The sequence below is a fragment of the Chenopodium quinoa genome, unplaced genomic scaffold (assembly GCF_001683475.1).
Source record: "Chenopodium quinoa cultivar QQ74 unplaced genomic scaffold, ASM168347v1, whole genome shotgun sequence".
Lineage (NCBI taxonomy): Eukaryota > Viridiplantae > Streptophyta > Magnoliopsida > Caryophyllales > Amaranthaceae > Chenopodium > Chenopodium quinoa.
The window spans coordinates 1,825,332-1,841,332 of record NW_018743783.1 but is presented as its reverse complement, the minus strand read 5'-3'; the positions used below and the strand labels follow the sequence as shown (position 1 = coordinate 1,841,332).

At 38.7% G+C, this 16,001-nt stretch overlaps 1 protein-coding gene across 1 annotated transcript; it reads left to right on the top strand.

The window, feature by feature from the left end:
• Positions 1 to 322: 322 nt before the first annotated feature.
• Positions 323 to 1,899, top strand: LOC110684899. The gene is made up of 3 exons (XM_021861338.1): positions 323 to 949; positions 1,039 to 1,617; positions 1,678 to 1,899. Exons 1-3 carry the CDS (start codon positions 323 to 325, stop codon positions 1,897 to 1,899), a joined length of 1,428 nt encoding a protein of 475 aa, XP_021717030.1.
• Positions 1,900 to 16,001: the final 14,102 nt, after the last annotated feature.

Here is a 16,001-nt window from a genome sequence, read left to right as displayed (position 1 = left end):
CAGATAAGATTAATATGCTTCAGATGAAGGTATCCTTTAAGGCAGTTGAAGGACATGATAGATATTTAAGGCGTCCAACTTACATTGGGAGTTCTAAAAAATAGGTTTTTCAAACTATTCAGGATAGAGTTTGGAAAAAGCTAAAATGGTGGAAAGGGCAAGTATTATCTCAAGCAGGAAGAGAAGTCTTAATTAAAGCGGTAGCTCAAGCAATTCCCACATATGCAATGCAGTGTTTTTTTTTATTTCGAAGAGCATCACGGATACTATGGAGAGAATGTGTAGGAGTTTTTTCTAAGGTCAAAGAAGGGAGGAGAGGAAAATGTCATGGATAGCATGGGAGAAACTGCATTTTTCTAAGAATGAAGGAGGTCTAGGAGTTCGTGATTTTCAAGCTTTTAATAAAGCTTTGCTTGCTAAACAAGCCTGGAGAGTGTTTACTAATGCTCAATTTCTCATGTCAAAAGTCCTTGAAGGAAAGTATTTTCCGTCGATAAATTTTCTAGAGGCTCGGTTAAATTATAATGCTAGTTTCACATGGAAATCGATCTGTGCAGCGAGAAATTTGGTGTTAAAGAGAGCTCGTAAAGTAGTAGGGAGTGGGGGTAGTATCAATATATGGAAAGACCCATGGGTGTCGGGTCTTCCAAATTTTAAGGTGTGGTCTAGAAGGGAAGTGGATTCAGAGGACTCTCTACAAATTGTATATGAACTGATCGAGTCTGGGATATGGAAAAGGGAGATTGTTGATGCTCTCTTCGCTGAGCAGGAGGCAAGTGCTATTAAAAATATCCCCCTGCCAGCTCATAGTTGCGAGGATGTGTGGATGTGGCATCATACCAAATTAGGCTTCTTTTTAGTTAAATCTGCCTATTACATAGAGTTAAAGGATAGCAGAGCTCCGGTGGTTTCATCATCTGAGAATCGGTTAGGGATTGTGTGGCGCAAGGTGTGGAAGTCTTGTGTCCCACCAAAGGTGAAGATGTTCGTTTGGAGAGTTGTGCATAATGGTTTTCCTGTGAGGCTTAATTTGAATAGAAGAGGAATGCAGGTGGATCATTTGTGTCCTCTAGTGGGGAGGCAAAAGAGAGTATGGAACATATGCTGCTACATTGCGATGAGAGTAAGAGAATCTGGTACTACTCCTCATTGCGGATTGTTACTAACCAAGTGAGACATTATAAGTTTGCTGATTGGATGGTGATGCTGGTTAATCGAGTAAAAGATAAAGCTTGGTGGAATTATTTTTGGTGCTTATGTTGGATGATTTGGAAGCGCCGCAATGTATGGTTATTTGATAAGAGGAAAATGGAGTTGAGGGAGATAATTGATAGTGCTATGAGCTGGGCTAGAGAGTATGAATGCGCTGTTGGGAAAAGGAAGGGGAAAGGGAATGTGTGTTCCTCTCCGGAAAGATGGGTTCCACTTAAGAGTGGTGTGTATAAGCTAAATGTTGGTGCTGCTATCTTAGAGAGGTTTGGGGTGGGGTTAGGTGGAGTGGCGAGGGATGTAGAGGGAGATGTAATGGCTGCAACCTACAAGTTCATTCAAGGCTCTTATGAAGTTGATGTGGCTGAGGCCATGAGTGCTAGGCATGCATTGAAGGTAGCTGTTGAGGTTGGGCTGAGAAACTTGACATTAGTAACTGATTCACTCAAGCTGTGCTAGTACCTGCAGAAAAGAAAGAGTGAACCCTCTGTGTTTGGACGTATTGCTGCTGATATTTTAGCTATTTCTGATTATTGTACTTCTATTTCCTTTTCCCATGTTAGAAGGAAAGGTAATATTGTTGCTCATAAGCTAGCAAACTTAAGTAGATCTTTTGATACTATGAGGTTCTGGCTTGAAGAAGTGCCAGCTAAGGTTTCTAGCTTTGTACTCTCTGATATTCTTTTATGAGCTAATACTATTCTCTCGTTTCCTGTCAAAAAAAAAGTACATAATATTACATATAAAAGGGTAATACAAGTTTCTACTGAGATAATTGTTGAGGTAAATATTGCTCTTTACCAACAAGTTAAATACTTTATCTTGTTCTAGAGTATTAAGGGGCTACCCCTCGAGTTACCGGTTTCAAAGATTGATAATCTTGCTAACGTAAAACAAACAAATAAGAAAGCTTTCCCAAAAGAAGTAAAACAAGTTAGATTGCTCAAAGAAACGAGTAGATAAACTTTTGATAAAAGATATAAATGCATTCCATTAATGAAAGGATAGAGTCAGGTCTACAATTGTACAAGTTAAAGGAAAGATTACCTCCATGCTTATACAATTGGAAAAGATGAACGATCTTCAATACATGCTAGATGATAAACTACACTATCGCTTAGCTACTAAGCTAAGGAGAAACTACGAAAGCTAAAAAGAAAGCTTAAAAGAAATGAAATGCTTGTTGTTGAGTTGTTTGTTGATTCCTTCTTTCGGTCCTTGCACTTCTATTTATAGGCAAAATGGAGTGGTCATGGCTGACTCCCATAACTGTTGTACGGTTATGCTTCTTGGCACCAACTCTATTTTGAAAATTAAAATCATCCATTAGCCTTCTAATCCGGTCTATATATAATTGGGCTTTAGTATGATATCAGCCCAATAGCTATTATGTTTTAATCAAACTAGCCCAAAGACCCTTCACTAGCTCTAGGACTTTTCAACTTAGTCAGAGTGAAGAAAGTCAATTACTTTGGGTAATTTATGGCGTTTGAAACCAACCAAATTATGACTCTTTAAACATAATATAAAGTATTAGGTATGTCTAACTCTGCAAATACCAAACACAAAATATAAACATTACTTAATATTTATAGAAGTAGAATAATTACAAAATTAAAGCATTTCAAAACTTATAAGTTTTGAATTGTGTATGCTCTTTAAAACAGGACTTAAGGTTAAATATATGTAGTGATATATTTAGTGAGATGCCTTCTAATATCCTGGATCATACTGGAGCGTCGCCAATGCCCTCTTCATTATGGGATCTGTCAAGTAGTCTTCAAAATTCCTATCATCGGCAGGACTTGTTAGACTCCAATCAACAACATTGCGATAGGCGAATGGATTATCCCATCGCTCACAAGCACACCAATATTTCAGGACATGAGCCTCTCCCTTCGGTCCTCTAGTCACCTTAACATGGTAATAGGTACCACGACAGACTAGCAACCTTTTCATAATCAACCTGTTACATGTTGGAAGATGAACAGCTCGAACCTCTCTAGCCCAACCCTTGCATACTAAAGCAGCATTTTCCTTGTCATCGTCTTCTTTAAGCTTAAGCAAGATGTGATTTCTGAGAAGATCAACATTTGAACCGACAAAAAAAGCATTGGCGATGACAAGGCCTGCAGGGTCTTTTAAAATTATTGGTCGATCACCACATCTATTGTTAACTCTTTTGCTAAGCATTTCCCTCTTCCTCTTTCTGTAGTTTCGAACCCATTTAGAATATATATCGACTACTAAAAGGTGATTGGGGCAAACACCAGGATACTTCAAGGAACCATTTTTCTCCATAAGATATTCGACATTGTTCCTTGGCACAAAACTGGCCGGGGTGCAACCACTTCATTTTGTATTTGATCCTGATCTTCTTGTAACTCCTCATTTTCTTGTGGAATTCCTTCTGGAATTATTTCTTCCGCTATTGAAATTTTCTTATGTGAGTATTTCAAGAAAGGGAACAACTCTGACAGATCGAATTTTTCAGAGAGAGAAAGCAAAAGAGAGAAATAGAACTGACTTAGTGAAGAAGGAAGATTTTGAGTGAAGTGACTACTCATATTTATAATCACTTTTGTGTCACTCCCTTGACGGTTGATGATAGGTGGTCGCACACCTAACAAAAGTAATATCTAACTAAACCTCCTAATTATGTAGTAGGGTAAGTCAGGGTCGATCCCACAGAGAGAAGGTTGTTTAACAATTAACTTTTACCAATGACAAAACTAAATAAGAGATAAAACGATGGATTAAATAACTATGACTACTCAAATATCAAACATAAATCAAAAATAATAAAAACATCTAGAATTAAGTATCATCAATAATAAAAACATGGAAATTTTCACTTTTGCTACCACCAAAACACATGTATTTCACTTTTGCTACCCCTTAAATTTTTTTTTTATTTTACTACCACCTAAAAGCAAATTTGTTAAAATTTGCTACCAGTTAACGGATTCAGTTACTATTTCCGTTAGTGAGATCCAGCCACCCTCAATGTCACCTTGCGGCCACCCCTCCCTCCTCAGCCACCCTAACTGCCTCCCTGTCAGCAACCCAAAAAAAAAATTAAAAAAAATGTTGAAAAACCAGCTGCCTCTTCTTCCTCCCTGCCTTCTTCTTCTTCCTCCCTTTCCATTATTTTGGCTGCTCCCGTCAGCCACCCCTGCCCTGCCGGTGGCCGGCGCCCCAAGCTTTGGCCACCAGTCTACCACCCTAACAACCACTTGCCCCCTGAACTACATCTTGCCATCGCCACCTCCACCTCAGTCACGCCAGAAAAACCCTATAACCACCCCCAAAAACCCAACCTCATCCTCGAAAATTCTAAACCCTAACCTTTTCTCTTTCCTTCCTCACTCCTTCCTTTCTCTTTCCCTTCACTCTCCATTAATTCCGATCCCCTCCACCCTCTTTGCTGCTGCTGCTTCACAAGCTGAATTCCAAGGTGGGTTTCGTAGTGTCTCGGGTTCCATGGTCCCTCCTTATTCTCTCTCGTTTAAGGCCAAAATCGGGTGTCCTCAATTTCTCTCTCTTCGTTTTCAATTTCCGGCCGCCGCCTACCCTCTCTCACACCGAATCTCAGCTCGCCCCCCTTTGTCGATTTCTAGGTTTTCGGTGTTTTAGGTTCTGGGTTAGGGGTGGCTGTTTTGGGTGGGGGTCGATTCAGGGTGGGGAAGGGGAGGGGGGCCGATTCTGGTGGGGGTGGGGAGGGAGGGTTGTTTTCCGGTTTCGGGGTGGGGGTTGTGGCAGCGAGAAGGGGATAAGGGAGGGGGGGTGGGATGCGTAGGTGGAGGAAAGGGAGGTGGATTGGAGCTACCGGCGCCGGGAAGGTGGCTGACGAGAGTAGCCAAATAATGGAAAGGGAGGAAGAAGAAGAAGGCAGGGAGGAAGGGAGGAGGCAGCTGGTTTTTTCTTTTTTTTTATTGATTTATTTATTTATTTTTTTTAATAAACTTAACGGAACTCTAACGATTTCTGTTAAGTGGTAGAAAATTTTAACAAAGGTGTTTTTGTGTGGTAGTAAAATAAAAAAAAATAAAAATTAAAGGGGTAGCAAAAGTGAAACACATGTATTTTGGTGGTAGCAAAAGTGAAAATTTCCTAAAAACATCTAGAATTAAGTATCACCACTAGAATAATCAATACAAGATAATTTCCTACCCCAACCAATTAATTACACGTTCACAAGGAAAGGTACGCCCTATAAAATACCAAAGATCTCTCCCGAGTTGTCAATGACTTCCCTAATTAACAATCAAACCTACTTCCGTGGAATCAAGCGCATAAGGGACATTAAACACAATACTTAACTTCTTAATCATTCAATCAACTATTTCCATGATGATCTTCAAACCCTTAATTGAAATACCCAAATCCCGTTAATATTTAACTTCCGTTGCAATAAGAACAAAGGGATGATAACAATACTAATTATTCCTAATCTGTTATTGGCATAAACACAATCAATTAAGCATTTCAATTGGAATTATTTGAGAATTTAAAGAATTAACCTAAGCATTAATCATATCCGGGCTTTGCAAGATCCCCGATTGAGAATCTACTCACACATACTAGCAAACCCTAAAACAATAATCAATGGAGAAAACATAATTAAAAGCAATAATAATTGAAAGAGAAGAGAGAAGAGATGAATACCAAAGATGCTTCAATTGAAATAAGTCAAATTGTTAATGAACAATAATCAAATCTAATGAAGTAATTAAATTGCAATGAAAGAGAGTAACTAGGGTTCTAGAGAGAGAAATAAAGCTTAAGGAATTAACTAAATGTCTTCTAATAATGATTACAAGGGGTATTTATACCCTTAATGAGATAAAAATTCGAAAAAAACAAATCTGGTTTCCGCGTAACTGTGCCCGGTCCAACCGGGCGAACACCGCCCGACCGGGCAGGTGGAAGTACTAAGTTGCGCTGCCTTCATTGCCTTCTTCTCCCTGGTGCCCGATCCCACCGGGCAGGTGGTGCCCGATCGAGCGCGAGGCTCAAACGTTGGCCTGCTGCTTGCTGCCTTGCTCTTGTTCTTGTGGCGCCTTCCACCACCACGCGCCCAGTACAACCGGGCGGACCTAGCCCGATCGGGCGCGTGATGCAGCTACCAAATTCTTGCTTCTTGCCTTCGTATTTCGAGCACCAACCACAACTCCTCAGTGCCCGGTCCAACCGGGCATGCACTACCAAACCGGGCACAGGAGAATTAAGTAGCTTGTAGTCCGTTTTTAGCTCGTTCTTCCTCTTTGCTTCACTAACATCTCCCATAAACACCCGAAACGTGTCCGAATCATCCAAGAAACTCCAAATTCCTATAAAACTTACAAAAACACATCGAACACACTAGAGAAGAGATTGTTAGCGAGAAACGGCTCTAAAGAGCCTAAACCATGCAAGAATATGATGTAAAATCGGGATAAATCAATGTATAAAACGTGTACATCAGTTGAAATCCTCCATTACTTCAAGTCATCGTGGTGAAACCACGTAACTCTTTAATTTCTTAAAAGTAGTTTATCTAAAAATTACATTAAAAGGGAGTGAATTTGGAACTAAACCGTCATGGATTTTGCATAGTAAATCCCACTTTCAAGTTAATAATTTTACTGATCATTTAATTTTTATTGAGAAATTAGAAGTGTCTTTTCACTTAAATGTCAATAAATACGGTTGTCTGTCACTTGGTAAGCCGTGAAATTAATTATAATTACAACCCATATATTTTAATTTTAGAAAATTAAAAATGTATTTGTGTGGGTATAATCACAATAATCCAATTGTATCGCTTAATAAAAAGAAGAAAATATTTATAATTTATATTGATCATATAATTTGAACAAGCCCAAGATCCTACATAAATAGAAGTTAAAATCTTCAAAGAGTCAAGACATGATTAAAAACATGCTTAAGTACTTAGTTTCAAAAGAACTAAGAACATGCAATAAATCATGTTTGAGTACTTAACTCCTTTGCCAAAAGTTAGTTCAATTGGACAAAAGAAATCGAACCAAGCAAACCCTAGCCTTTGATTAATCTAAAGTGTGATTGGGGCTTCTAGGACACTTGTGTGCTGGTTCATACATATCGAAGAACAAATCGGAGCTATCTCTTTACTCAATTATCATCATCCTTCCCAAGCTTCTTGGTGGACACTTCTTAGCCCTTCTTTGAAGGCTCATCTTCAGCCCTTCTGCGCTTGTGGTTTTTCTTTCTCCTCACTTGCTCATTTCCTAATGCCAGATCATGGATATTAGAGCCAAAACGTGCATTGCCAAACACAGCTTCACGATGAAACTCAGCATCTTCTGCCTTTTTGGCATTCTTCTCGATAGCATCCCACTTTTCCAAAGCTCGCACCTTTAGCTCTTGGTTGTCCTCATCCGAGAAAAACTTCTCTTTCTCTAGGAATTCCATTGATAGTTAATCTATATCTAGATCAACTTTTAATGTCTTTCCCTTGGGATGAGACTCGGTTGTGCTAAAGGTTGGACTCTCCATAACTAAGGTGAAAGAAGGATTTTTAGGAAGATTTTGATGTAAATTTTCAGGTGAAGAGAGAGGATACACCTTGTGTGCTTTAAGTAAAAGTGATTTAATGATCTTAACCTATATTTATAAGTTGACATAAATGCTCTTATCACTTTTTAATTATATAATTTTCGGAAATTACCTATCAATTACCCTATAAAAGCTATCAACAGTGTTATATGATAAGCTTTGTCAAAGGGTAATTTAGTAATTCCTTACTTTCATCGCTGGATTTCCAATTAAAAAGTGAGCCCTAAAACATTGCGTTTAAGGTTGTGCAACTCAATTTTAATTAGAAATCGATTTATGTGAAACCAGACTCTGCCAAACCATTCGACTCGTTTTGTGTTTAAACAAAATCAAACGGTACAATTTAACTAACTCTCCAACGCTTGGAAAAAACCATAAAAACCTTCAAGGTGTCTTTCACCCAATCTCATCACCAATTCACTCTCTGGTCTTCAAACCTTTAGCCTTCTATTCTTCGAATTTTGAGAAGTACAAAATGACTTCTCTTCCTTTGCAAGAAGTGCTCAAATCATTTCTGGTAAAAGATTATTCAATTGAGGCTCATGAATTGTGTGAATTGATAAGCAAATACCCTCAGAACTTCATATCCGACTTCCTATGGCATATCTCATCTTCGACTATTGAAGAAGGTGTTTTAAAAGGCATTGCCTCTATAGGGCCAGTGTTTCACTTTGACCTTTCATCTTCAGATGCTCTATGAGATTTTCGAAAGGAAATTCAGCCCAAATTCACTAAGTGTATTCTTGGTAAAGGTGCGCCTTGCCCTGCTGCATTCAATGAATTGCATCGAAACGACAATTGGGTTTTAAGCCAGAATCCAATTAAAGGTTGGGTACAAGACCTGACAACCAGGGGTTGGTTTATAAGACTTTCCAAGTTCCACTACTCATGGGAGAAGAAGAGAATTTTCGGCTTCCTCAAATTAGCGACATACGGCAAAATTCCATTCAACGGATCGCTGACATGTGCCCTTATATCGCTCTGGGGACCCGTAATAAATTGTTTCGTCCTGCGCCAAGGTTACATGACTGTCACCCTTGCTGATATGGCTTTCCTTATTAGTCTATCACCTTATGATGATAAAGGTCAGCAAATTAGAGTGTTCAGCCTAATTGAAGGCGCTGGACCCTTATACAACAGAAGTCATAACCTTCTGAAGCGAATGATGGCGACTTCCAAAAGCAGCAAAATTGGCTTCAATGCCTATATTTCATACTTTACATCGTCATCATATTCTGCCGAAGTACCGCAGGAGGAAGAGGTGCTTTTTATTTTATTCGCTCTAGCTCGTTTGATGATGTACAAGTCAAGTGGAATCTCTGCGCTGTTATTGCCACCTGCAGTGAACATTTCCTATAGCAAGTCTTTTGTAGCACTAGGTACAATCTTACTAGGACAATTGTACAGATGTCTGTTTAGATGTAGGGAACCTGTTGAGGTCATCTCTACACTACTTTGTGTATGGAGAAGACCGAGGAAGAGGTAAAGAACGAGATGGCAGCTGAAAAAGTTTTGTATGTGTCAAAACTTGATTATAGGGAGAAAACTTTAAAAGTGGACTGTTGTTCATATGCAGAAATATGCTTCAACTATTTTGACCACCAAAAGTTCCTAAACCCAATCTCGTTATACATTGTCTATTGGAGTTAGACCCTTTGCCTGTTAGTTGGTACATTATGAGCCGGAAAGGTAATCCGGATCCTAACAATATATGGGTTTTTGATGCAACTTCAAAGTGGCTTAAAATAGTTGGCATGAGGGAAACCTTTGAGAAGGATTCCCCATTCTAGTGTTCTATGTTAGCTTCCAGGGATTTGACTGCATGAGAGCCAAAACACTTTAGTTTTGAAGCCTACAATCCTTAAATGGTAGGCAGACAATTTGGTTTATGCCAATATCTTGCTATCCCCTTGATCACCACATGTAACGTTCCATGGGATCTTCGTCCAAAATTTCATGAAGAAGATGTTTGGAAGAGTGACTCCCTTACAAATCCTAAAGACATTTTGCATCCCAGGAAGTCAAGCGATGTGGTTTCTTTGAGTTACCTTGATTGGTGGTATCATGGACCACTTCAAGCTCATGCTGTTGAAGATGCCAAGGCACACTTTTCTGTGAGTGTTGGCAACTATAAAGGTATGAATCCTTCTAAGTGTTTCTTTCACTTACTTCTTACTCTCCACTCACAATCTACTTTTCAGGCAAGAAGAGGACTGGTGTATCTTCGATCAAGATGAAAGGCAAATCTGCTTATCATCAAATTGATTGCTCAACTAAGATTTCTGCAGAGTTCAATTATGAACCCACGGCCAAAGATGATTCATTCAGGAGTATCATTCATTCCCACACTGATAGAGTTAGATTGAGAAAGATGGTTTCTCTTTTGACCCCAGGTTCCTTATAGAAAACAAGGAATAACAGGCATAGGAACATCCCCATGTCAAGTCCCAGCACAAGGTCTCAATCTGCATTCAAAACAAATCCAGAGCTAGAAACCATTGATATCCCTCTTACTAGTTAGTGCATTAGCTTTAATTTGTTCAAGCTTCTTGTACCTTGTTACTCACTATGATTTCCTTCATGTCAGGTCTGGCTTCCAAACATTAAAAAGAAACGAAAGTCTCTAGAAAAGACTACTCCTTACAACCCTGTTTCGATTGACAGTGATGAAGAAGAGCTAAGGAATACAGCAAGCATTCTAGATCTCTTAGAGAAAACTGCTGCTTCAAGCCTGCTGTCATTAGAGAAATTTCCACCACATGATCCTATACCTTCTTCTCCAACAAGTCAAGAACCTAATAAGAAGAAGAGAAAAGGTGATGATGGCCTGATGGCCCGATTAAGGACCAGAGTGCTGCTTCAAATAAACAGCAACTGGGCAAAAATTCATCATCTGGTGGTGAACTACAAGCATCTAGTGGTGGACCAAAAGCTTCGCAAATTGAAGATGATGTGGGTGTGTAAGCATGTCCTGGCCAATCAAATGTTTAGACTTCTGTTTCAAGAACAACTCCGGTTTCTTCTCAACAATCCAAAACCCTTGCCACTATGCAAACAAACTAGCCTGCTTTAATGTTGATGCCCCCCTAATATCTGACCCATCGCCTGTGACTTCAAAGTTTATACTCAAGCCAAAACAACCTTCTGTTGCAATTCCTGGCAAGGACAAACTGTCTAGAATGGTGCTGAACAAAGGAAGATTGACCTTGTATCCATTCCAACTCCCGAATCTTTGCCTGAATTAACACAACCTCTTGTGATGATTCAAGATCAGGAAGTGGAGATCCATGATGATACCGCATCAAGAACCATAGGGTCCATTCAAGAAATGGTGCACAATTATGCTACAAGTGTGCAGACTAAGGGTGCTGAGCCTCAGATTGATACTATAAAATCAAATCTTCGTGAAGAGGCTTTAGTAGTAAAATGTGCATCTCCAGATTTAGGTGAGTAGCACATGTCTTCCTTTCATATATCTTTATTGGTATCTAACATGCCCAATATTTCCAGTATTGACAACCATCGACCAAGGAAATCAGGGCAACAAAACTTCAAACATACAAGCATCAGATGAAAGTAAGTATCCTAACCTTATAGAGTTATGATGTTTATTTTGTCTTTATCAACACTTAATTTTTACATACATGTCTCCCAGCATCTATATCTCTAGAGATCAAGCTCCTTGACGAAGTCTTAACTCTTTGTGAGAGAGTAGAGTTGCAAGAAGCACTAAGCTCACAGATTAAACTATCTATAAAACTCATGACTCAAGTTCTTCTGTTGGGAAACAATGATCCAATTGTATGGGAAGATCTATATATCGCCTATCAAGCATGTGCTACTGAATTAGCCAAGAAAAGATCATCTCTTCCCCGTTTAATGATTTTCGATATATCTTAGCAAGTGTCCCAAGTCTTCCAACAACGAGATCTTTTAAAGAAGAAAAATCTGGAGCTAGATGTTGAAATGGACCATCTACAGACTAAGATCGATGAGATCAAAGAAGAAGAGAAGAAGCTTTAGGCTAAGAGATCTATGGCAGAACGAAAGCTTCAAGATTGTAGAAAAGAGAAGAAACAATTGAAGCACCAGATTTCTGAGAGTGCTCCAATGATTCAAGAACCTTTGTCTCAATTTGATCGCCACGGTGAACAGATGGCGCTCATGAACAAATGTAAGATTCTTCTTTCTGAGGATAAACGTAAAGCAATGGCTGAAAAGTCCCTTCGTTTGTAAACAATACACTTTATTTGTCAAAAACCTCTAAAGATGGATGTTTTTGTTGTAAATTTTTATATTGCTCCTATATGCTTAGGTTGTACTATTTGAAGAACTTTCCATTAAGCGCCCTTGGAAACATTTCCCCATCTAACTCTTGCAACAAAAAGGCGTTCCCAGACATGACTTTGTGAACTCTAAATGGACCCTCCTATTTAGAAGACCATTTACTAAAGATATGATCTTTGTAGTCATGCTTAGGAAGCTTCATCTTCTACACCAAATCTCCTTCCAAAGAAATTTTATGTTTCACCTTTTTGTTGTAAGATTTTGCTACTTGTTTTTTCCGAGCTTCGATTTTAGCTAGCTCTTGGAGTCTTTCACCCTTAACGTCCATTAATTCAATGGAAATCGATTGCTAGTAGTCTTCTTGGCTTATCCTCATTTGCTTAGCTACCCTTGCAGACTTAGCGCTTAGCTCTGCTGGTACAACATGTTCATGTCCATATACTAATTGATAAGGAGTAGTCCATATTGCATCTCCCTTTGATGTTCTATATGCCCAAGTAGCATAGTGTAAAAGAACATGCCAATTTTTAGGATTTTCATCCACCATCTTAGCAACTCCTTTAGAGATTACTTTATTAGTGGCTTCGGCTTGTCTATTGGCCTGAGCGAAGTAAGGGGTTGAATTAATCTTTTGGATTTCAAATTCCTTGAGATAGGAATTAAACTCGTGTCATGTAAACATAGTTGCTTGGTCTACAGTTATAGATTCTGAAATCCCATACCATGTAAAAATTTTCTCTTCCAAGAACAAGATCACCGCCCTTGCATTTAAGTTTTTGAAATCCTGGACTCCAATCCACTTTGTGAAGTAATCTATTGCTATTAGAATATATTCATGATGAGTAGATGAGGGAGGTTTAATATGCCCAATTGCATCCTTCGCCCAACCTCCGAAAGGCCAAGGCTTAATAATTGGGTGCAACTCTATTACCGTGCCCTACTTATTGGTCTAAAGTGTTGACATTGTTTACAACCCTTTGCATACTGCAAACAATCTTGTCTAACTGAAGGCCAATACCACCTCATCTTTGTTCCTACTTGATGAGACCCACAAATTCCATGATGAACCCTTTACTAAAATGGTTAACACTTTCTTTGTGCTAACGCACCTTTGTAAAATGCCTTGAGGATCCTTTCTGTACAGCTTACTCCCTATAAGAAAGTATTTAGTAGTTACTAGCCTGACTTTTGCTGGCACCTTCCCTTTTGAGGGGTCTTTCAAGTACTCCTTAATCTCCTCTCTCCAGTCTATGTCCTGAGTGAGGATACTATATTTACGTACTTCTGCCTTCACTTTTTCATCTAAAGGTTTAAATTTGTATGTGTTTATGTGAATCACTGATTCATCGAAACCTTCAAAATCGGGTAGCGAAGCTTGTTGTGCCAAAAAATCAGCCTCTTTATTTTCTTCTCTTGGGATATGAGAGACTTGGATGAATTAAAAAGAATTAATTAACTCTTGAATTATAGATGAGAAGGTCATCGCCAAAGGTGATTCTTTGTTTACTTGAGCTATCACCCATTGCGAATCGCCTAACACCTTAACCTTCGTGACCCCCATATCTTTCAGAGTCCTCAAACCAATCACTAAGGCTTCAAACTCTACTCTATTATTTGTGCATTGAGTTGAGAAAGTGATCGTCATTTTAGTCACTACACCAGAAGGTGAATAGATCACAATTCCAGCTCCAGCTAACTCTCCTCCTAGATCCATCAAAGAACATTGTCCATGGTTTTTCCTCCTGGACCATGACATTCTCCATAGGTGGATGATCGACCAAAAATTCAACCAAAGCTTGTCCCTTGACAGCCTTCTGTGGCACATAAGTCAGTTCGAATTGTGATAGATGCATACTCCATTTACATAACCTTCCTTAGATGAAAGGGTGATTCTATAAGTATTTGAGTACATCTGTTGGTTAAATAATCTCCACTGGGAAAGCAATAATATAATGATTAAGTTTAATGGAAGCATCAAACAAACTCAAACACCATTTTTCAGCATTGGTGTATCTAGTTTCAGTATCATGTAGGATTCTACATACTCAAATAGAAAATTTTCTGTTCATGACCCTGTTCGTTCTCTTGGGTTAACATGCTTGCAATTGAACCCTTGGTAGCTGAAAGATACAATCTCAAAGGCTTTCCATTTTTTTAGGAGGAATTAGTACTGGTGGAGTCGCCAGGTTCCTCTTAGTTTGTTCAAAGGCATCTTGATGTTCGGGCTCCCACTTGAACTCTTCTCCTTGCTTAAGTTTAAGAAGAGGAGAAACACTTTTGTTTTCCGACCTAAGTTAGTGATAAACCTTCGAACATAATTAATTTACCCCAGAAACTTCTGGAGTTCCTTTTATTGGTCGGAGGTGATGCTTGAAGAACTGCTTTATTCTTGTTTTGGTCAACCTCTATGCCGTTCTTGTGGACCAGGAATCCCAAAAAGTTATTAGCTTTATCCCCAAAGGCACATTTAAGGGGGTTCATCTTTAGATTGATCTTCCTCATCCTTTCAAACGCTAGAATGAGGTGTTCCAAATGCTTTGATAAGTCATGGGATTTTACCTAAACATCATATATGTAAACCTCCATAAAGTCGCCAATCATTTCATCAAATATGAGATTCATAGCTCTTTGATACGTTGCCCCTGCATTCTTAAGTCCAAATGGCATCGCCACATATTCATAGAGTCCCAAAGAGCCTGGGCACCTAAATGCCGTCTTTGAGCGATCATCTTCAGCGATCCTTATCTGGTGATACCCAGCGAATCCATCTAGCATTGATACAATCTCTTGTCTTGATGAGGCATTTATCAACATATCTGCTACAAGCATGGGTTATTGATCCTTTGGGGATGCACTATTGATATCTCTATAATCTATGCATATCCTAATTTTATTGTTCTTCTTAATTACAGGAACAATGTTAGCTATCCACTCTGCACATTTGGTGAGTTGTATGAATCCTGCCTCCAAGAGTTTGGCAATCTCTTCCTTTATTTTAGGAATCAACTCTGGGGTTAAACGTCTCGGATTCTGGACTATAGGATTGTAACCAGGTTTAATAGGAAGTATATGCTAGATAATAGAAGGATCTATACCAAGCATTTTGTGATGCTCCCATGCGGAACAATCCTTATATTTGTGAAGTATATCAATCAATAATGACTTGTCCTTTCTGAAAATTCCTTACTTATATAAGTGAATGTAGGACAATCATTAGTTTCAACATTGACTTCTTCTAGAGGATCATGGACTTCCTGTTTGATATCTTCACTCTTAGACCATACCTTTTCATTCTCTTCTCCAACATAAAACTTTCTTTGTCCTAGTTTAGCGATGATTGGGTATGGTCATCAGAGTTTGAGTGGTCAGATAAAAATTTAGGAGCCTCCATGTTTGTGTTAACCTCTATATTATGTTGTGAGTAATAACTTGCATATAAATTTTAAAGAGCTAATAAAGTACCAGATCTGAATTTGCTTTTTATGTAATTATTCATGATATTTGTTCAAACTACAAATATACAAAGAAAAGATACTAAACATATCCAATCTTAAGTAATCCAAACTCAGAGCTAGACTTTACAGGTGAATTGTGTTTATCTTCATATGCATCTGCCTTTTCTATCTTGGCAATTGCACTTGACACCACCTTTAGTTTAGGAACTGACTGGGAATCAAGTTTGAGTACAATCTCATCTGTCTTTGGTGTAGAAAGAACCCTGGGAAAATCTTAGTTAGTATCAATAATAAAAGCTTCTACATCAGCACAAACTACTTTGTATTCATCAACATTCCATAATACTATTTTCTGATGCAAAGAAGAAGGAATAGCATACATTTGATGCAACCATTCTTTACCTAGGATAGCATTACAAGATGCTTCTCCTCTTACTATAAAGAATGCTGAAACAGTCTTAGTAGTACCTA

What these genes read in the sequence shown, in the direction of transcription:
- LOC110684899 (XM_021861338.1), top strand. Translation starts at nt 323, where the DNA reads ATGTCATGGATAGCATGGGAGAAACTGCATTTTTCTAAGAATGAAGGA. An exon ending in TAGGGATTGTGTGGCGCAAG is followed by an intron (nt 950 to 1,038) that starts GTGTGGAAGTCT and finishes TAATTTGAATAG; the next exon opens with AAGAGGAATGCAGGTGGATC. An exon ending in CATTGAAGGTAGCTGTTGAG is followed by an intron (nt 1,618 to 1,677) that starts GTTGGGCTGAGA and finishes TAGTACCTGCAG; the next exon opens with AAAAGAAAGAGTGAACCCTC.